Source organism: Orbicella franksi, chromosome 1 (assembly GCF_964199315.1).
Source record: "Orbicella franksi chromosome 1, jaOrbFran1.1, whole genome shotgun sequence".
Classification (NCBI taxonomy): Eukaryota; Metazoa; Cnidaria; class Anthozoa; order Scleractinia; family Merulinidae; genus Orbicella; species Orbicella franksi.
Window position 1 is genome coordinate 26,933,853 of NC_138145.1, and position 22,186 is coordinate 26,956,038.

Genomic DNA, 22,186 nt, shown 5'->3' on the forward strand with positions numbered 1-22,186 from the left:
GGTACTTCTTTGATTTTATAGAGGGGATCAAAAAGTTACTGTGGGAACTTGAGAATCATGATCGTTTCTCAGATGCTTGACTTAAAAATCAGTCACACGAAGCAACCCGCAAAAAAAAACAAAAAAAAAACTGAACATTCATGATTGTCCAACCAATCTGAGGGGATTTTCTACATACCTTCAAATGTTCCATTTGATTGTTGTAACGTAAAATTCATGGGCTCGCGTATCAATAATGCTTTTCATCTTCGATTCTCTTTGAGGAATTCGACAAATTAATTTATGCTAAGACATTGTCAACATGCGATTGTTTCCTTTCAATAGACCATTGCACGCATGGCTGAATTGAGGCTTCTGATTGGCTACTTAACAACCCAAAATAACAATGGTTATCACTTCAATTATTGTTGTTTGGGGTTTGTAAATGATATAGCCTTCTACATTTAAAATGTCAATCCCAATATAGCATATTCCATAAGCGATAGAATATTTACACTTAAGTAATTACCCGAGATAAATAGGTTGTATATTTTTGCGCTAAATGTGCCTCAGTTACATTTTTTAAATTCTTTTTTACGTTTATATAATTCGCTAAGATGAAATGGAATAGAAACAGATGGTTTTGTTTCTTTCAAAAGGATAGGTCTGAACAAATATTTATTATGTATTTCGTCACTTTCTAATCAAGGAGTTTCGCCAGTAAAATGTTTGTGTTTTTACAGGCGGAACAATGGTAATGTCAAAATTTGTTACTGTTTTCATTGCATGCTGTTCGAGAACGTGGAAGGAAAAATAACTGACGCTTGAAAAGTTTCAGATTTCGCTGAAAACGTTTAGTTTATAAATTGATTATAACTTTCGAGCAACCAAGAAAATTTGGCTGAAAATGATCACTTCATGAGAAAAATTAATCATCTTTGCCCGAAACAGTAACTAAATAAAAAATAACGTTTACCTGATAGAAAGGAAATCTGAGCAAATTTTTGCAAGGAAATGCAAGACAACAAAGTGAATACTCATCAAATTACAGCAATTAATAATAAAACCCTATGAAAAACCACATCAATTTTGTCTGATAATGCCAGATAAGGAATCAAATGTCTTGGGGGAAAAATTAATTATAAAACACGGCCCTTTTGATGGCATTTAGGGAAAAAAATCTAATCAGCTGTCTTTATTTTTAGAAGAGTTCCTGAAGGTCACCTCACAATGAACAGTAGCTCCTGTTGACAGTAATCAATATTGATAACAATAGATTTCTGTTGATGAGTAGCATAATATTTTGAAACTGTGAAATATGAGAAATGGTAAAAAATATTTTCTCATTTATTTAGATGGCACATTAAAAGAAAGGAGGTGGATAAGGAGATCACAAATGCAAGAGTGGATTTTCATCTGCCCCCAACCCCAGAATATTAATCACCTTTTTCATATTTTGCTAATTGGGATTATTGTTTTCATATGCTTTCATCACCAGACAATGTATTGTATAAGACTGTAAGTTAAAATTAGATCCAGAAGTTTCACAAGTCAGCTGAGTAGGTGATTTGCATGGTGGCAAAATTTGACAAGTATCGGAATCCTTCCTTTTTTCTTTTTCTAATGCTAATTAGGGCATTTGTTGGTTAAATCTCACTGTGGTTTAAAAATTTAAATAATAATGGAGAAACAAAATAAATCCTAATAGTTGTAGTCAAATAATGACATCATGCAAGTGTGTCGTTGGTGATAGTTATAACTAATTGTACCTTTTTGGTACGCTTCGGTGGCATACCAGGTGAGACATCATTCACTCAGTTTCTTCTCCCTCAATGCTTTCACCACTGCTGTCTAGTTGACCTGATTCATTGCTGCCTCCCACTTCGGCTTGACCAGTCATTCACTCACGCGATATTGTAGCCATATCAGGTCAATGACTTGATATTGCAAGATATCAGGCAGTGGACACACCTTCTGATTGGCTAATTGTGAATTTGGGTATGGTAATAACAAATGCTAACTTGGTCAGTTAGAGCAGTTAATACAGAACTGTATATCGACAAGTTAGACTTGCTCCAAGTGAGTCAACCAGATTTACAAGTAAGTTTATCATAAATTGAAATGTGATAACAAGTTAATATAAATCTGTGATTTATTAAAAGACTGATATATTAAACTTACTTGCACAATATTTATAACTTACAACATTTAAGTACGTGAGATTACTGAAATGCCACCACTACTTTGTGGTAGCCATGCATGGAGATTACATCTAAAGATGTTATACAACATTTGGACATATCTTACAGTGATGCATAAAATACTGTTTCTGATCAAAAAATTATTGACAGATTTTTGACAGCATTCTTACATTAAATTTGATAGGTTCTGTTTGATTTGGGCAACCATTTCATAAGGGAGGGAGCTACCACATGGTAACTTGGCTTCATAAACATACATCTCTCTTTGTACATTCAACCATTCCATCTCAAAAGAAAAAGTCTACAATTTAACTAAAAACATTACATGCTGATAATATCACTTTACATGGATCTGTGTAGTGCCTCTTGGTTTCCATTTTGTTTTGTTCTGTGGCTAATAATATATGTGCAAAAAATGTCACCATGCTGATTGGCTGAGAGTTGAAACTGAGTTCAAAAAGTTGAGACAGGTTACTTGTGGGACACATTGTTATTAAATAACCCAACATCATTTACCTTCAATGGAAGACTTGCTTCAAAAACATACAGATAGCTCCACCCAATAAGTTGAAAGCTTGATGAATATCAATTTTCCCAACTAATTCCTGCTACATTTATTTCAATGTTGGTTTTGAAAATTTGGTAGTACATCAGGATGATATCCCCTAGATGGTGATATTCCATATTCTCCCTGCCTATCAACTTGATAATGTAATGAAAGGAACAACTGGATGACGACTAGTATTTGTAGCAAAATACTTATTAATTAGAATTTTAGTAGTCTACATTTTAAGTTATTGATTGACATTCACTGGTCACTTATCTTTTAAGTTTGTCAACAAAATTATTGTATATGAACTTAAGGTTGGGCATTATGACGTGACCCCTTAAACATACATTTATCTACATATATATTTACACTAGTTACTCATATAATGAGGTCTCATTTTCCACACAAGATTTCAAGTTTTAAGTCGTGGGTTGTGAGATGAGTGCAGGTAAACACACACACAAACACAAGTTAAGTATCAACATGAAATGTCTCCAATGATTTGATTGCACTAGCCAGCGGTACGACATAGCTTTAAGTTCAGTCACATGTACACCAGTATCAATGACCATGATGAAACTGATCCACAGTCATGACTATAATGCAGATAACAGCATAAATCCATGAGATGAAATTTTTCATCTTGTCCACAAGAGGATGCAATTAAGAATTCCACCAAAGCTGATATGTTCACCATAGGAATCATCCCCACGTGACAAATGTGTAGAATTTTACAACAACTGACAGCTCCATTACTTGCTCCATACATACATCCTGTCATTCCCAGCCATAATGATGATAATGGTAATGATGATGATGATGATTTTCAAGTGCTGCCACAGCAACCATTGCTAATAATGCCACATTACAAAGTGATAATTTAACACAGCTCTGTTAAATGGAATTCTGATATCCACGAGTCTGTAGTGTTCATTTGCATTACATCATACTACTAGGTCCAGCTTGAGGAAAAGTTGTCAACAGTCCAGCTGTTTGTTTCATAGCTGATTGCCTTGGTGGACTGATGCCACCAACCCACTAAGAGTGAAATCAAATTGACAAGTTAAAGTATTAAACTGCCCATGCATACTAGCGGTGGACTGATTCTGTCATCCAAGCACTAAGAAATGTAAAAGTTGAAATTAAATACCAATGTATTGGGAATAAATTACTGACAGTAAAATTACAATCAGAAACTCCTGTTTTAGATAACAACTGTTACCTCAATAAGTCTGTGTTCTGGCATCTGACTAGCTTGCATATGACCTGGGAGGATGAGATAATTGTTATATTATATATGATATAATATATATGACCTTCCTGACTGAGCAGGAGAGCCAGAAGTCAATAAGTATTTTCTAATAACATATTTGGTGAACTTGATTTGGCAACAAGTTGTAAAAACTTAGTTAGGACTGGTCTGAATTATGCATGCTACATGTAAAGCGATTCCTGATGTGTGTACAAGATACATACATTGACAACCTCAGAGTTATTTGGGCTGGTAAATTTGTGTCATTTATATGGACTATTTTAATTATTAACACATTATCAATAAGAAAAGCAACCATCCTAGTTATCAGTTACTTAAGGGACCGTTCATTTTTTGTGAGACAGGGTGGTGGTGGTGGTGGGAGCTGGAGGGGGGGGGGGGGCACGCAAAAAAAAATTGGCAAGGAAAGAGGGGGGTTGGACGAAAAAAATAAGATTAACATAGGATGAGAGATGTTTACAAATTGAAGAAAAATTTTCCTTTTATTTATAACGAATATGCTAAAACAGTTCCAGGGTAACAAGAAAACTTCTCAACAGCTTTTATCTTTCATAATAACAGTGCTTGAATAGTAACAACTTTCTTTTCATTCATAAAAAGTTTATTAGCGAACATTATGAGGAGGGTGAGAACTACAGGGAGTTTCTGAAGTTTTCTTGTGGCGTAAAGGTAGGACAAATTTGTTCTTTTTGTTGTGAATGGGCTGGACCACCTATAGGAAGATGCCCCAAACCATTCATTGTGAAACCAAAGTTTGTGTTTGACTATCTTCAGCATCTTGAGGCCAAAAGAAAGAAGAGACTGGAGGAAAGGGCAAGGGAAAGTAGGGAAGCAAGAGAAAAATCCTATGAAGATTATCATTGGGCTAATTTGTGCGAAGATGCCACCAAGCTAAAAAAGCTCCGTGTGCCAGAATTGAACAAATACTTAAAATATCATGGACTATTAAAACAGCATCAGAAGAGCAGCAAGAATGAAAAAGTGTAGGCAATTATGGGACACTTCTTGCCGATGAATACTCTCAGAACTGGTCAAGCCGAAGTGGGAGGCAGCAATGAATCAGGTCAACTAGACAGCAGTGGTGAAAGCATTGAGGGAGAAGAAATTGACGATGAAAACAAGAGCGACGCCCCTGACTCTGAAGACGACTCAAATGATGTCGTTCTTGCTTTTAACACCTCAGACGAGGAATATGCAGACGAGTGGCCAGCTACAACATGCTCAGGACGAGCAGTAACAAGAGGAGCTGAAATCGAGTTTTCATTCTTTTGAGCAAAGATTGTTAAAAGCAGCTTTCTTTCAATAAATTTTGTGAAATGTAACAAAACGAAATTTCAATGCAGTAACTTTTTTAATACCATAGGTATTTTTTTAATTCAAGGGGGTGGGGCATCCCAAAAAATTACTCTGATGGGGGGGGACATGTGAAAAGATATCAGGAAGTGGGGGGTCATACAATTTTCAAATAACACCCTTCCAAATTCCACCAGCCCCCCCTACCACATAAAAAATGAACAGTCCCTAACCCGTGACAATGAATGACTCCTCCTCATTTCAATCCAGAGAAAATATAATTAATGAACTTTTACGGTTGATTGCTTTTAAACAAATACTCCATGAGCATGTGTTGGATTTGAAATGGTAGATAGCCAATGAGGTGCACAGCGCCAAGTTGGCTATAATCATTTCATATCCAACAAGCGTGAGTGGAATAATTGTTTTATTAAAAAAACACCCCCAAAATATAGAAAACTAAACTAAAATAAAAATAAAAATGCCAAAAAAAGTCACATGCATGCTTACCATGTTCCTAGAGCATGGTATAATGGTTCATAACCCATGATGGCTAAGCCAATGAAAACTCTCGAATTGCATTATCCAATGATCCAGGTTTTAATAATCTCACTCAAACAGATGAACAACCAGTGGTTGGATTGGTCCACATGTAGATTATACATATATATAAATATGATTTTATACGGTCCATGCCATAGAAAATACAGCCAATCAGAATACAGGAAAACTCTTGTATATTTGATGGTATTACACCGAACCTTCCCATCGCGCATATGTTCCATCGATTGTGCTGACCACTTACATGTACTATGGCATGGTATAAAATAGTTATGCAATGCTCTATCCTGGTATACCAAGGAATATCCCACTTGTCACTTGTAAATACAAGTGACTTGTGGGATATTCCATGGTATGTCGCTCAAAAGCATTGCATAACTAATATATAGCAATGGTGACTTACTATCCAAAAGTCGCTTGGTGAAGCTGTTATGCAGTTGATAATATTCACTAGCAGAGACAGGGTCACCCATTACGCCATAAAGATCTGTTTAAGAAACATTATAATTATACAGATGTTCCAGGACTTTGAAAATCATCCCTCCTAGTTCGATAAATGCATGATACAAGTAGTCCCTGTCTATGTAAAGTAGCTAGACTTCTTCATTGATGCTCTGATAACCCTGGGCATAGTTTTCTCTGACTTGCAGCAATAGTTCCTCTTTATAACAATGTTTAGTTTCCGCTATAGATTAGTTCCCTATGTCTAGACGTACCCCTGTAGTTAGCTTCTCCATAAACCAAACACATGTACATATATTCCCTTTTACATGTAGATAGCCCCCTCTTGTAAAACTATATACTACTACAGTAGTCTTTCCTCATAGATAACCCCTTCCCATCCTCTCCTGGTGCTGCACAGGAATGTAGCCCATTAATATATAGATTTAGGCCAGCCTAAAAGCGTAGCTCCTGGGCCGGGTTGTTCAGAGCCTGATTAAGCTAACCCAGGAAAAGGTAGAATTTTGATTTCATGTAACTTTGCGGTGATGTTTTCTGTATATTGTTTGGCCTTCTGTTTTGAGTTTTAATAATCACCCTATACACAAAACAAAACAGCAAAAAACATTTGTATAGAAGAAAAAGTTATAATTTGGTCAACTTTTAATCCTGGGTTAGCGTTACCCGGCTTCCGAGCAATCCTGCCCTGTTTCCAACAAGTTAACCTAATATGAGCCCTCGATCCAATCGATAACCAGCACTTGGTCAGCGGTCAACTTGAAAAAACATGTGACCTCGAAGAGCTGTAAACTTGAGCCAGTGATATGGTCACGTGATACCAAGGCTGCATGTCTGTCAACCTATTATTTGGAGTATGGCCGCCATGTTGGGCAACTCTCTGTCGCTGTTGTTGCCGTCGTGCGTACGTACCCACGAGCAATACCGCTAGCCATGATAACCATGAGAAAATCAACTCATGGGTTTCTTTTTCTTTCCTATATGAGTATAGGGGGAGCTCTGCTATAAATGACACCCTTATATACATCCCTTCATAATTCCCTATCCCCTATCACCCTTGTCCACAGTTGAGCCTCCTACACAATCTTCCTACTTATTTACTACAATTGGACATGCTGGTATTTAAGACTAGTTCCCTCACCTCTCAGAAGTGATGCTGCCCACATATGAATATAAGAGTCAGGTATACGGCTAGCCAGTTGATTTGCAGGTAATGCCATGTCCAAAGCTTCCTTTTAATAGTAATACAGTATGTGGAAAGCACAATTTACAAACAACCATGGATGTTTTTAATGGAAACCATGATCATATGTTTTAACTTTATCACTTTTTCTTGTTCTCAAAAAAGAAACACATGGACATTGTTGTGCCCCTTAGGTCCAGGTCAAATGTCAAACTTCACATCAGATGAACTAAACTGAGTGAATTAAGTTCATGGTAAGTTCAACGTTTGACTCAACTGAGTTCGTCCGACTGAATTTAGATTGACCAACATGTTCTATCCATGTTGGTCAATCTAAATTTGAATTAAGTTCCATGTTTGACCCATTAATGGAGCTTGGCCAATTAAGAGCGATTCAAATTGCAATTTAGTTCGTCTCATGTGAAGTTCAACATTTGATCTGGGCCTTTGAAAAGTTACAACACATGCATGCAAAGTCAAATCTGTTTACAACTACACTCTACACACATGATTATACAGATCAAAGAGCAGGTTGAAATCCTCATCAGCTATGAGAGTGTTCAATAGTTTGACTGCAACCTGTACAGCAATTTATAACTACAGTAGACGTAAAGAGCTGGATTAGTTGGTCCAAGACATTTACTTGCTACTCAAAATTTCATGCTTCCTCCAAAGCAATCATCAGGCAACTGTCAGAAAAAACTGTTACAGGAAAAGATATTTGAAAAAAAAATTGGAACAATACATAATAGGAGTGTTGCATGGCACGACAATCAAGAAGCTATGGCTAATTAATTGAACAGATCTATATTTCTTGAAAGAACACCTTAAAAACAGAATCATGTGACCTCATACCTGTGTAATCCCCTGAGATAAAAATGTGTTTCCAAGCAAGACAAGTGAACAGGCTGTCAATCTGTTCAGATCTTCTGAATTAGCAATCTTTAAAGTTTCCCGTAGGTATTTTCTGCCACATAGAAAAAATTAACGTTAATCAAATTATAAGTCTATATCACACAAATTCTTGATATACTAATTCTGACCAACAATAATTCCTTTCGTACCATCGACTATGTAAATGCTTATTTTTTAATTATTATTCAGTATGGTGTACAGTTTTTCTTATTCAATCAGTCACCAATGGCATGATTTGATTCCTTTAAAGTTCTTAGAATAGATGCATGTACATGTACAAGTAAATACATATAGTCACGCTGAGATATCATCACAATAATTTGGAATCTGATTTTTAAATTTTTTTCTTGGAAAGACATGTGGAAAATTCACTTAAGTGTTGACTGAAAATAAAACAAATTGTCTGAAGGCCAGTTATGAAATTCTACATGCATAACATTACAAAAACTCTCATTATCGCTATTGTGATATTATTCTGAAGCCTGCTGTAGTAATACAGCAATATTATAATTTGCTATTTATTAACTTATAGACTTACTTGGCATCCATGAAACGTGATTCAAAGAATGACTGTAATCCTCTGATATAGTAATAACCTGCTTGGTGACTATGTGAACTGAAGACAAATAAGATTAATCATGTCAGTTTTTAAAAACTTTTAACATCTCTCAGAAAATTACCAAATTACTGACATAATAATGGTATTGCACTAAAACTAAAAATCGTGAAAACCAACATTAATTGCATTAATTATTTTTAGTATTTTACCAATTTTAGGATTTCATCATTAACAGTATATTACGATTTTGCTTTTTTTAATCTATTTTATGATGCCCCATGGATTTAGTGTTGATGATGCAAGTAACAAGTTGGGAGATGAAGGGGAACTTGTTACAGGAACAGGAGATTAAAAGAGATTTGGAGAATAATATATTCATGTATGAAAGGCTATTACTAAGCCACAACCAAGAAAAACCTATGAACACCTAATTGTATGTAAATCAGGTTACCAATATAAAATTGTCATGATGTACCATTACATTAATTTATTTGTAAATTACCATGTGGGAAGCTGATCTGGTCTTATCTTTGCCAATAGATTTTGAAGCTGAAAGTAAACAAAATAAATTATAGATCAGACGATTTTAAAAAAAAAGGAGAAATTATAGCTGCACCTTGTAAAGTTTACTTGGAAATTTTTTAAGTGCAGTACATTTAGTATTTTTTAGCACATGCTAATAATTTGAAATCAATTATTGATACTAAAATAAAATAATAAATAAATTTACATAATTATATCACTCTGCAGATTGTTGTCTTTGGTAAGTGTACTATTACTAACATTAATTTGCACAATAGAAAAGTACTAATAATTAAAAAAAGACTAACATATATAGATTTAGCCAAGCCTGAAAGTGGAGCTCCTGGGCCGGGCTGTTTAGAACCTGATTAAGCTAATCCAGCATAAGCGTGTTTGTTTTTAACTTTACAGTGAGGTTTTCTGTTTATATCATTGTTTGGCCGTCTAAGTTTGAATAATCTCAAAGGCGCGGTTGGCCTCGTCAGGGTTCGTACCCTTTTTCAGAAACAAATTTCCAGGACTTTTCCAGGACTTTTCCAGGACTCAGATTGATTTTTCAAGGACTCTAAAATTCACATTAACCCTTTCACTCCCAAGATCTCAATGCTAATTCTCCTTACTGTCTGTCATACATTTCATATTTTTTACTTGAGTTTAACAGATTTCCAGAACTTCCCAGGACCAGTAGCCATTTTCCAGGACTTTCCAGTCCTGGAAAATGCCACAACAAAAATTCTAGGACTTTCCAGGTTTTCCAGGACCCGTACAAACACTGCCTCATGGTTAGTGTGTTCAACTCCTGATCGAGCGGTCTGGGTTCGAACCCTGACTGGGTACATTGTGTTGTGTTCTTAGGCCAGACACTTTACTCTCACAGTGCCTCTCTCCACCCAAGTGTATAAATGGGCACTGGTGACCTATAACGCTGAGGGCAACCCAGCAATGGACTACCATCCCATCTAGGGGGGAGTAGAAATACTCCTAGTCACTTCATGCTACAGAAACCAGGATAAGCTCTGGCCTGATGCACCCCTTGGCTTGTATGTAGACTTAACCTACCTAACTATACAAAACATAAGCAGTGAAAAACATTTCTATACAAGACTTTTAATTCGGGATTAGTGCTAACTGGCTACCGAACAACCCAGCCTGATTACAACAAGTTAACCTGGCTTGAGCCTGTGATCCAATTGAAAAAAAACAAACAGTACTTGGTCGGTGGTCAACTCTAAGAAATATGTCACCTCAAAGCACTCTAAACTTGAGCCCGCAATATGGTCATGTGATACTGGTCAGTGGATACCTTTTTTGACAGGTGTCAATTGACTATAACATGCCTGTCCAATATCAAAGATGAGTGTTGTAAACCAAGGCTGCCTGTCTCCATCAACTTATTAGCTGGAGTATGGCCGCCACATTGTGTAATGTTGTCGTCATCATTGATGTCGTGCGTACGCATACACAAGCAATACCACTAGTCATTTTTACCATGAGAAAAGTGATTCACGGGTTTCTATGAGTATGGATCTCTGCTTAGTGGCCCTTCAGACAGCTGGAGCTGTGCTAGTAAGCACAGTTACCTGGCCTTGTCATGTTGACACTAGATACTTCATCTATGCAATTCTCCCAGATTATCTAGGAGTCTCGCAGAGATGAAGGAAAGTGTTCAAAGTACATTTTTCACACTTATTTTGGCTGATATTTTACATTTTACAATAAAAATAAGCTAATATTTTATTGCAAAATCTACTTCTAAGCAATGTTACATTTTTAGGGGGAAACTTTTGGAACATTTGACCCATTTTGGGGGTTTGATCTGCAGAGCACTACTTTTAACAACATTTTCTTAGGATCAAAAATGCAAAATAGGCAATCTTCTGGATTTCAACTTTATTTCGGTTGGTGCCCATAGCGCATGGCATGGCTGTGGTAACCAAAAAGTGACAATACAATATAGAAGTTCCTATCAAAGATGATCTCAACTTGTTCACCAGAGGCATTCATTTGATAACACTATTAGTAACTGGACTATTAGTAATAGTACAGTCATGTAATTGGACCGAGTGGAGTACAATTCATGGAGTACAATACTGATCAGAAGAAACCAAACAGGGAATGCTTGACAGAATGCGTTCTGTTTCTGTTCCACACACATTCCCGTTCCTGTTCTGTATCTGCTCCATTCCTGTTCTGTTCACATTCTCATACCTGTTCTATATGCGTTCTATACCCATTTGCAAACGCGTTCCCTGTTAGGTTTCTTCTGGTCTGTACTGTAATCACGTGTGTAATTCAAACTTGGATGACTGCGAAGCACAAGGCCGATTTAAAATTACGAGCACGATTACTCCCTGAATCGTACAACACAAGGTCCAATTGCTAATTGATCATATTTATTACAAATTTCGACATTAAAAAAGTCTTTGGAGAACTTCTTTTGAGCAAAAAAAGATTTCCATTAGTTTTAACTGTAGAGAGCATTACGAAGAAGCCATTAAAGCAAGTGTAATTGATGGGTGATTCACGTGGGTATCCAGTTACAAAATGTTCAAATTGGCTACCTATAATTGGACATCCAGGTGATTGTGCGCTGATTACGTGACAAATAGGCGCAGAGAGAACCAATCACAATTGAGAATTTTGTTATAGATACGATTAATAGTAGTAGCATCAACTAATTAAGAGCAGTACAAGTAGTAGCTGGAAACTATTGCCAGCAAACTTGTACATGTAAGAGACCTGTACAACTTTCATGGAAGGTTTACTTAAGTTCAGTACTCAAAAGCAAAAATTAATGACGTCATTATACTTCTGCTTTAGTTGCACGCACCTCTATACTTCTACTGCCTCCAACTCCAGAGCGAATGTAAACAATTGCCAGATTTAAACCAATAAAATTCCTGAGCTCCGGCTGACTGCAGGTCTGCAAGTAGGCAAACATCCTAGATTATAACAGACTTACATGTCACAAGCCACTGGTTAAATCTGCTGACATACATATAAAATCTCAATACAGTGGAATCCCAATTTTTTGAACCTCCAAGGGAAATGAAAATTGGTTTGCAAAATTGGATAGTTTGAGAAATTGGGGGTAAAATTAATGTGTTTGACTGAGGAGGGGAAACGACTTTTGGTTTGAGCTATCCAAAGGTTCAAAAAAATGAGGGTTTGAGAAATTGGAATTCCACTGTAATTGCCTTGAGTTGTGCTCTCTGCATGGCCTAAAGGTCTAGAGTTGTCAAGTGTAATTGAACCTAAAGCTTCTTTCTGAGAATCCACTACAATTTAATTTTTGAGAACTTGTGATATGCCATAAGCATAATTTTAGGCAATTGATTAGGTTGTACGCTATCAAATTTATTGCTCAGTTGAATATTATGTAGTAGGCAACTCACAACATTATTTGCTAAGTGGCTTAGAATAATCAAATCAATGTTACTGTATTCCTTGATGCGCTAAAGTTAATGACACCTTACTATTAAGTACACAGTTATTATTTCAAATTCATGTACATTTTAATATGCAAATCAATGTTTATTCATTCTTGTTAATTGATGTGCTTCAGTTAGTGACACCTTTCAAAGTACAAAATTAAATTCATGAATTTTTTTTCCAATTTTATTATTTGCCTTACCTCTAAAGCTGTATTAAACTGTGTCAAGGCTGAGTCCATCAGATTCATGGACATTGCGTACAAGGCCTGATAAGGAGGTGGACATTGTTAACAGTTGAAATATTAAAAGAAACTTTCAACAAAAATGAATATCCAACAGCTATGAAATTTAGGTGGGAGTCAGGACTATTGTCTTCATCATCAATTAATTGTATGCTGCAATGACAGGACTCAGCAATCCCCCTGACTATGGTTTACAAATATGCTCCTAAGCAAGTAGATAATTTTCCCTGACTCCCTCCCTTTGGAGATGAGGTTGGTCATGTATTCCTGCATAATAAACAAAGGGTCACTCCTGTGTAGTGCAGTTAAGTCTGCACAGCGACTTCCCCCTAGCTTGTTGTTTTTTCATTGCCTTTGAACATTGCTTGCTAACTGATACTCTTGTCTGGTCCAGCATGTGCTGTCTGTCATTCAGCTCATAGTGCTGGGAGATAAGTGAGGTTGCTTGTCATGCTCTTGCCGGCAATCGCATGGGCTAACCAAATGCAAGGCAGTGTTCCCCCATTAACACCATCATGAGTTGTTTGTATTTGATTAATAGCTCTGGTTCAATTGCAAGTCGCCACAGTTAACTTACTTTCGTTAGGAACGACATTAATGGTAAACATTGATAATGAACAAAATAAAACCTACCAGAAGAGTATGTAACACAGATTGATGAGTTGTCAAAAATTTTCCATCATGTTGAGCGAATTGATAAACTTGAGAAATCTGAAAGTGCATAAGTGACAGCCTTTTAATCAATTTGCATTCTCTGACTCACTAACAGACAAAATGCACTATTACTACATAATGTACAAGAATGAGCTATAGTGTAAAGAAAGGTACACACTTCCATGCTTAATTCAAGTAGCTTATTCAAAGTGACTGCAGACTTCGTATCATTTTTCTACAATAGTTATACTATTTCTTTATATGTGTACATTATGTATAATATACCAACACAGGTGATTTTATTCACCTCTTTGATTGCTTGTGGCATCTGTCCTTGTACCATTCTACAAAGAATCATGTGTTCTAGAAGCACCAGTTTAAATGTTGACAACAGGCCTGATTTTGGTGTAGTAGCTTTGGGAGGAATTATAACTCAGAATAAACTATCATTATTAATATTAATTATAATATTAATGACAATGTCCCTAGATCATGAATTTTCAGTAAAACCACTTATAAAATTTCTTTTGGAGCCAGTCTCCTTTTCTGTTAAACCTCAAGATACTTTTAAATTTGCTGAGCAGTGAACTTTTGCAAGAAACAAACTAAGATCTTTGGCCCAAATTATTGCATTATTCCCAAAACAGTATGTGTCAGTTACCATTAGTGCAAATAAGGTCTATTGCCTATTATATCATGTGATATTCTATGCAGAACTGTTCTGCCACCTACTCCTCCTTATCTTGCGGAACCACAAATTGCAAAAAAAACTCAGTTAAAATAGAGTTACATCTAACTGTAATATAACATGATTGGAACTGGGACAACAGAAGAAGCAGAAAGAAGCTTATCAGGGGCTGTTTTCAAGATGACAATTCTCTTTACAGATGTCCATGGATACATTTTCCTCCAGTACTGGGCAGAAGAATTTAACAAATTTAATGACAGTTAAAATTAATGATGAGTGAACTGAGTTCTTAAACCATAAATTCAACTTTGAAAGATATGTAGGCAAATAAATTCCCCTTAACAATAATTACTCACTAGTAACTATGTCAGATTAGTAGGCCTGATGGACGGCTAGAAGACAAGACACTAGTAAAGTTTTTGATTGATTGATTGATTGATACATTGTTTTAACAGCACTAGGGGATTGGGAGAATTTGTCAAATGTTCATTAAAGACTTGAACATGTGACTTCCTTTGTTACCGCAACTCTAGTTTTGGTCCCAAGGACTGGTTTCCCAGTACTCACATTTTAACCGATCCACTTGAACCAGAGCTTTCTCACTATATCTGATTGCCTTTTCCATATATCCTGCATACATGGAGTGCATTACTGTTACCTGAAACCCAAAGGAGCAGAAAGGTGTGTCTAACTTTTGCTTTTAAAAGGTAGGCTGGCATGAGGGGAGGGAGATGGGAAGAAATGAAGTGTCCTCTGTATTTACTTTAAAATAATTGTTTTTGTAGATTGTGTAGATTGTAAGAGGGTTGAACATTAGCTCAATAAGACAGTCATATAATTTATTACTCTTTGTGTATTTTGCTCAAGTATGCCGAGATTTTGATAAACATCACAAAATAATATGCATGGGGTTTGCAAAAAAGCCTGTAATGGTTGTTATTTTAGTAGGTTCCCTGATTCAAGCATCAATACAGACCCATCTCCTGCAAGAAGACTGCAGTGTATAATGGTCACTTTTATTACATGACTTGTGTATAACATTTGTATATTGATCTTTGTCAACTTTACCAGTAAGCTTACAAATGAATGTAGTTGGCAAGAACAGAGATGGTACCATGGATAATATATAATGTGGTAGCAATCAGAAACTAAGGTATAAACAGGGAATGTAAGTAATTTGATGGAAGATGCTCACAAAAATGTTAAATAAAAGGAAAAAAGCACTTCTTAATCTTGATGTGTACTCTTCCGACACACTTCATTGTAAGAGAAAGAAAGATATTTTAAAAAGACAGCTCAGAGGCAGCATTAGCGCCTTTTTTTCATTGCATACCAAGAGAACTGCAGAATGACATTCTTACCAAATAAACTAAAACACAAAGGTGCTCCTTGGTCAACCATTCAAATCGTTCAGCCTCATGGATTTGTGATTCTACAATTTAATAATATATAAATAAATAAATAAATAAATAAATAATATGACAAATAAATTGTTTTGGCTTGGAAATATTGTTTAACATAGCGTGGGTGTCTGATGGGGAGGAAAAAGACTGTTTGTTAGGACTGATGTTTTGCCAACCTTAGTAGAATTTCAGGAGAACAACGCCTGAGCCAAGAGACATGACACTACCCTAGTGAAAATATTTCAAGGATCTTCAGAGATCTTTGCAAGGACCTTCAAAGATATATCTTCATTTACATTTACAAGTATAATCCCTTAAGATCTTCAAGGTTATTGCAGGATTCTTGAAAAAAGCATGCTATCTATCCTTGGCTTGAGGATCTTTAAGGAACATTTTGCAAAGTTCTTTGTTAAGATCTCTGTAAGATCCTCACCTGAGGATCCAAGGATCTTCAGCAAGTCTTTGAAAATTTTACATGTACCAAATGATTTTTCACCAGGGTAATTGGCTGACTCAGACGACGAGCTTCCTTTGGATTATTGAAATCTCAGGTGCAAACAGCAGTAATCTAATCATCTCCAGAGAACCACACTAGTCTAGAGAAACTTCTGTAAGTTGCATGCAATACATGTTCGTGTGCTATATCTAGCTTACCAACAGCAAAAAAGGCTTCATGCAGATATAAAATCAAATAAGCTACCCAAGCTAAACGTACCATCCATATGGAGTGTTGTTAATATCTGTATTGATTGCTGCAATTGTTTTAGGTGTGGTCTGACACCTTTTGCCTAACAAGGAAAAAAAAAGCAACAATGGACCATTTTTTCCACGTACTTCAGGGCTGTCATTCCTTGGTCAGCCTTAATATGACAACACATGACATGCAAACTAAAATACAAAAATATTGATTATTTTCTTCTAACAATATTTATTTATGGAAATGCAAAAGAAGCCTGATGAGAAAAAAAAAGTAAAGAGAATGAGCAAACTTTGGCAGAATTAAGTTCAGCACATCACCGTTCGCAAGCAAAATGTAAGTTAGTACAAACCAGGCACATTAATTAAACGCATTAATTTTTTTCTTGTTTGCCATATGATAAACATCTTATTAACTGAGCTTAGTCGGTCTGTATGGGAGAATCTTGGCCTTAGTCTTGCATAGAGACCTCACTGCATTCAGTCTGTACTCACAACCTTGGTCAAGATTCTCCCATACAGACCGACTTAGCTCAGTTAATAAGAGCTAAATACAGGCAGTACATGTATCTCAAAATATGTAATACAAAAATAATAGTTAATACCTGTCCCAATGTTAAAAAGTTCCACACTTTAAGCAGTAAATAAAACACTTGAATTGATTCCCGTTGATAAGTAGAAATGTTCCACCTCTCAAGGAAACTTGCGACCATAGATAAAATGGCATTGGTATGACTCAACTCTTTGATCATCATAAATGCCTGTTGAAAGAATTTTATAAACAGTAAAAAAATTAGGTCATCTAATTCACGAGAAGGCAACTTCATTACATTATCATTCATTACAAACACTATCAAAAAATGGCCAGTTTTGACCCACTGGTGTCTAAATCATTATCAAATTGATTTTTATGGTACTTTGTACTTGTCTATTGGTTTACATTTTGGACAAACAGTATTTAAGTGGGAGCAAGTGAAAACTGAAATTTACTGGCACACTGAGCAAGTGGTTTCAATGCTGTTTTCCTGCCCTGTGTACAGTTACTGGTATACAGCCAAACCCCTATTAAGTGGTCACCCATCAAACAGCCACCCCTATTTGGCAGTCAGTAATCAAAGTCCTGATGAGGGTTTCTCTATTGTTTTTACCTCTATTAAGTGGCCAGTCCCCTTTAAGCGGCCACTATCCATTTTCGCGAGGGTGGCCGTTTAATAGGGGTTGAACTGTATTCTTTAATAATATCTCTTACCATAGCTCTGGTTAGTGCAAAAAGACACCTAAAAAAGAGAGAGCAAGATGAAGTCAACAGAGAGAAAGAGTTGTATTACATTACCTGTCTATACACATGAAGTACTCCAAATCTGACTGACTTTTTCATTACTAAAAGTACTAATCACAAACTGCTATTAACATAACATTGAACCTTGCCATCCCAAAGTGTCAAGGGAAACAAAACATAGTTGAGAAAGTGAGCAATCGAGATAGAAAATCATGTTAACATGACCGAAAAGCAAATCCATGGAATTTAAGCTTGAAATAGAGGTGACTTTGAGACAACAGACTTGGAGATGGCAAGGTCCCACTGAAACACAAGTACAATTTGGAATCTCAAGGTTTTAATTAACAAAATAATAATTTATTAATCATCACTACAGCCTGCCAAACTTGTATAACATTTACTTAAAACAGAAAACCACAGTGTTTTAGTTGAATATTGGGGTGGGTTGTCTTGGGATGATCTGGGTTAAAATCATTAACCAATCTAAGGTAGTGAACTTAGATCAGTTCCTTTTATGTATCATGATCTGAGTGATGCTGGATCATTAATCCAGACTGGGACCACTGTTCCTTACGCAGATCATCCCAAAGGAACACACCCTTTAATTCTACAATCACGAGACTCATTCATAACATCCATTAATATGTGTTTCAAGACAGTTTTGGAATTGGAAAGGTAGGAATTACAAAATGAGATAAAGTTCAATTCTCACTTCATATAGTGTGATCCACACTGCTCAGCAAATCTCTCTCCCATTTCCAGAACCTCTGTTGCAGCTTTCAGTTCTTTGTCACTTGCATGCACATCCTAAGAAACAATAATTTATGACAGCAAGAGGGAAATCATACTTCAAACAATGAATTCTTTACACCCTACCAAAAAATACCCAGGGGAAAAATATATAGACAAGTGTGCTTCTGAGAGAAAAGGTTATTTCAGCTTAGAGCACATTGCTTAAATATATCCAGCATGCACTCAAGAATAATCATGTGATGACAATCACTTTTAAATATTAAGGTTGGAGGGGGGGGGGGGACTCCCATATACACTGTAAAAAGAACAGGGGTGTTCATCGTACCTTTAGGGGTTAAAAATGTGGTTTTGGAACCTCTTAAGGTATATTTCAGCCTCAAAAGGTCCACATCTGCAGCTTTTGTGGTACCTTTTAGGATATTGAGCCAAAAGAAATGTCAGAGGAGATAATGTGTTGCTTTAGAATTGGTACCTCTTAGGTGTGGAAAACATTTCAAGTCATGCCCACAAACCATGATCTTGTTTGTTTCTTAGGGGTTCTGTTCAAAATTTCCGACAAGAACCCCTATCCTTTTATTTAGGAGTCACCCCCACCCCCCCCCCCCTAATTGGAGTAAGGTGTTTTAATTCAGGCCAAGAGATTATACTTCCTGTCTACGTATATCCCTGGTAAAGTATGTCCCGTCGAAACATTTACCAAGCTAAGACCAGAGAATGCCTCGAAAGATTCCCATCTCCTTTCAGTACACTTACCGCTAACTGGAAAGTGATTTTGAATTGCCAGAAAGGCAAAATGCTTGCATGAGCCACTTCAAGTGCCTGACGTAAAGAAGACTTTGCAAGATGAAATTGGCCCTGAAAATTACAAAACCAATGAAGTCAAATTCGATATTACAAATAATAGAAATTTAATTCAATGTTAACCTGTGAGTGAGTTCAGTTGTTTATGTACATGTATTTGTTACCCTGTAAAGCTGGGATGCAGCAGTGCTGATGAGGTTCAGTGAAAAGTGCAGGACTAAAGTGATGTTTATGATTTTCAAAAGATCTGTGGGACATATACAATCAGGAAAATTATAATCAACAACTAATTAATTTTATGTATGCCTAAAAGACTAAAAGATAACATTGCCTTTGACAATTCCCACTGCTGGGCTGACTTGCTATGGCAAAAGTCCTACGGCACTTAGAATCTACAAAACCATAAATTATAATACCTGTTCTTTGTAAATGTCTGTTAAAATGCACATGGCTTCCAAATGAATGTCTTCAAATCCAGTTCCAAGCTAGATAAGAGTTAAGCTTATTAAGAGGTATACTAGTCTATGATCGGCACCAGCAGGAATGGACCTAATTTCTGACTGCTTTGTCTACCTGTCAAGATAGCGTCGAAAACCGTGATAAGGTCTATTACAACCCTAATTATATAGCAGTCAGTTAATCCAGTATTGTCAGCACAGCTATTCTCCTTTAATTTCTAAAAACTGTCCCATTTGGGGTTTAATTTGGACAGTTTTCAATAAGGTCTTTGAGTAAAAATGCAGAAACTGTCCAATTTGGGAAAAAATAGGACAGTTTGACTCAGCCAATGAAATTAACCTATTAAACCTTCTGAAGATTATCGAAGGCCACACAAAACCTTCCAAAGATTTCCAAAGATCACCAGAACACTCCCGAAGCTTTCCAAAGATTCCCCAAACACTTTCGAAGATTTCCGAAGATCACCTGAACAATTCCAAAGACTTCCAAAGATCACCTGAACACTTCCGAAGATTTCCGAATATCACGCACACATCTCCAAAGATTTCCAAAGATCACTTGAGTATTTCCGAAGATTGCCCAAACACTTCCAAAGATTTCCGAAGATCACCCAAACACTTCCCAGGATTTCCAAAGACTTGTGACAATCTGCGATCTTTGAAGTTCATCGGAAATTTTCGAAGCTTTCCCAAGTTTCGGAAGATCAAAGGTCCAGTCTGTTTTTCTTCAGAGAAAGTTACCGTAGTTTTCCTTGCAAAGCTGTATTACCTCACGAGCTATATATTTAATAAGTAACAGGACTACATGCTTGTCCAATTTGGAAATAATTGGATTCAAAAAATTCCTCTGACAGCCAAATTGGACTTTTTTTCATCCAATTATTTCCAAATTGGACAGCATGTAGTCCCATTATATATACTAATTGTATCTATAACAAAATTCTCGATCGTGATTGGTTCTCTGCGCGCCTCTTTGTCACATAATCGGTGTGCGCTCACGTGGGTGTCCAATTACAGGTATCCAATTTGAACTTTTCATAATTGGACACCTGTAATTGGATACCCACGTGATTCGCACACCAATTACATGCGCTTTACTGGCTTCCTTCACACTGCTTCCTACATGTACAGTTTTCAAAACTTTTAAAAAACGTTAGACGTTTTCAGTCAAAAGAAGTACTCAAAAGACATTTTCAATTCCGAAATTCGTTATAGAAACGATTAGTAATAGTAACTGGACCAAGTGGAGTACTATTCAGGGAGTAATCTTGCTCGTAATTCAAAATTGGCCTTGCGCTTTGTGCTTGTTTGATTTTGAAATTACTTGCGCGCTTACTCCCTGAATGGTACGACACAAGGTCCAATTGCCTATTTAGCAATTACATGTAGACCCACAGCCCGCAAGGGCTACCCATCAATAGCCTATGAGGTGAAACCGAATGAGCTATTGACCAATGGCCCTTGAGGGCTGCAGGTCTAATTGTTTTAGTATCACCCAACTAGTCGGACAGAAAAGGCAATCATGAAGTCAGCAAATGTAAGTTGAAGAAATATTTATTTGGGAATAAAATGAAAGAAAGCATCATGCTTGATTGCGCCAATTTTGCTACTTAAGGACTATTACTAATAGTCCTCTAGTAGCATAGCCAATTAAAATGCAGGATTTGCATTAGTCCACTAGATGGGTATACTAATACTAATTAGCTCGTATATAGTTTACATTTCAGTTAATTGGTTCACGTACGACAATATTTATAAAAGGATACAGATTGTGCTTGGACAACCTGAAAAAAAAAAAAAGTTGATTAAACACAATTGACATCATAGATACAAAATACAAGAAACTTAATGGCCAAACATTATTCAAACCACTCAACTCACCGCCTTTTCTAAATGTGAACGCCCCATGTCCGTATTTTGCGTATGCGAATGAAGAAGTTTCCCGAGCTGTAGATGCGTTCGAGCTTGGATGGCGGGCGATGGTTGAAATTGAAACACAGACTGGAGACACTGTATACATTGCCTGATTTTGGGTGGGTTCGATGTTCTGAAAGTTTCTGCTAAACCTAAAAGGCCAATGTACGAAGCATCGTGAGTTCCCATAGTCGCCGCCATTTTGTTTTTGTTGGGCTTTCGACGACCACGATCAGATTATGTCAGCGTCCTCGAGAAAAAACGAAGGCACGCCATGTATGGGGACGCAATGTGCTGTCTATATAATATGCTGCGTGATCCCGCGTGAGGTCTTGTTCCCGCGTGAAACTGTCTTTCCCGCCACAAATT

The 22,186-nt window shown here is 36.6% G+C and overlaps 1 protein-coding gene across 1 annotated transcript; it reads right to left on the reverse strand.

The window, feature by feature from the left end:
* Nucleotides 1-1,939: 1,939 nt before the first annotated feature.
* On the reverse strand, nucleotides 1,940-22,107 carry LOC145500044 (MAU2 chromatid cohesion factor homolog). Its single transcript, XM_081479550.1, has 21 exons — nucleotides 21,785-22,107; nucleotides 21,670-21,687; nucleotides 19,862-19,930; nucleotides 19,398-19,499; nucleotides 18,604-18,698; nucleotides 17,862-17,889; nucleotides 17,218-17,373; nucleotides 16,632-16,704; nucleotides 15,875-15,945; nucleotides 15,081-15,171; nucleotides 14,133-14,239; nucleotides 13,805-13,882; nucleotides 13,130-13,195; nucleotides 12,326-12,418; nucleotides 9,476-9,522; nucleotides 8,953-9,030; nucleotides 8,355-8,466; nucleotides 7,458-7,548; nucleotides 6,261-6,344; nucleotides 3,953-3,996; nucleotides 1,940-3,768 (listed from the first exon to the last, which is right to left on the reverse strand). The coding sequence occupies exons 1-21, from the start codon at nucleotides 22,016-22,018 to the stop codon at nucleotides 3,670-3,672; spliced, it is 1,836 nt and encodes a 611-aa protein (XP_081335676.1). The 5' UTR covers nucleotides 22,019-22,107; the 3' UTR covers nucleotides 1,940-3,669.
* Between the last annotated feature and the right edge of the window lie 79 nt (nucleotides 22,108-22,186).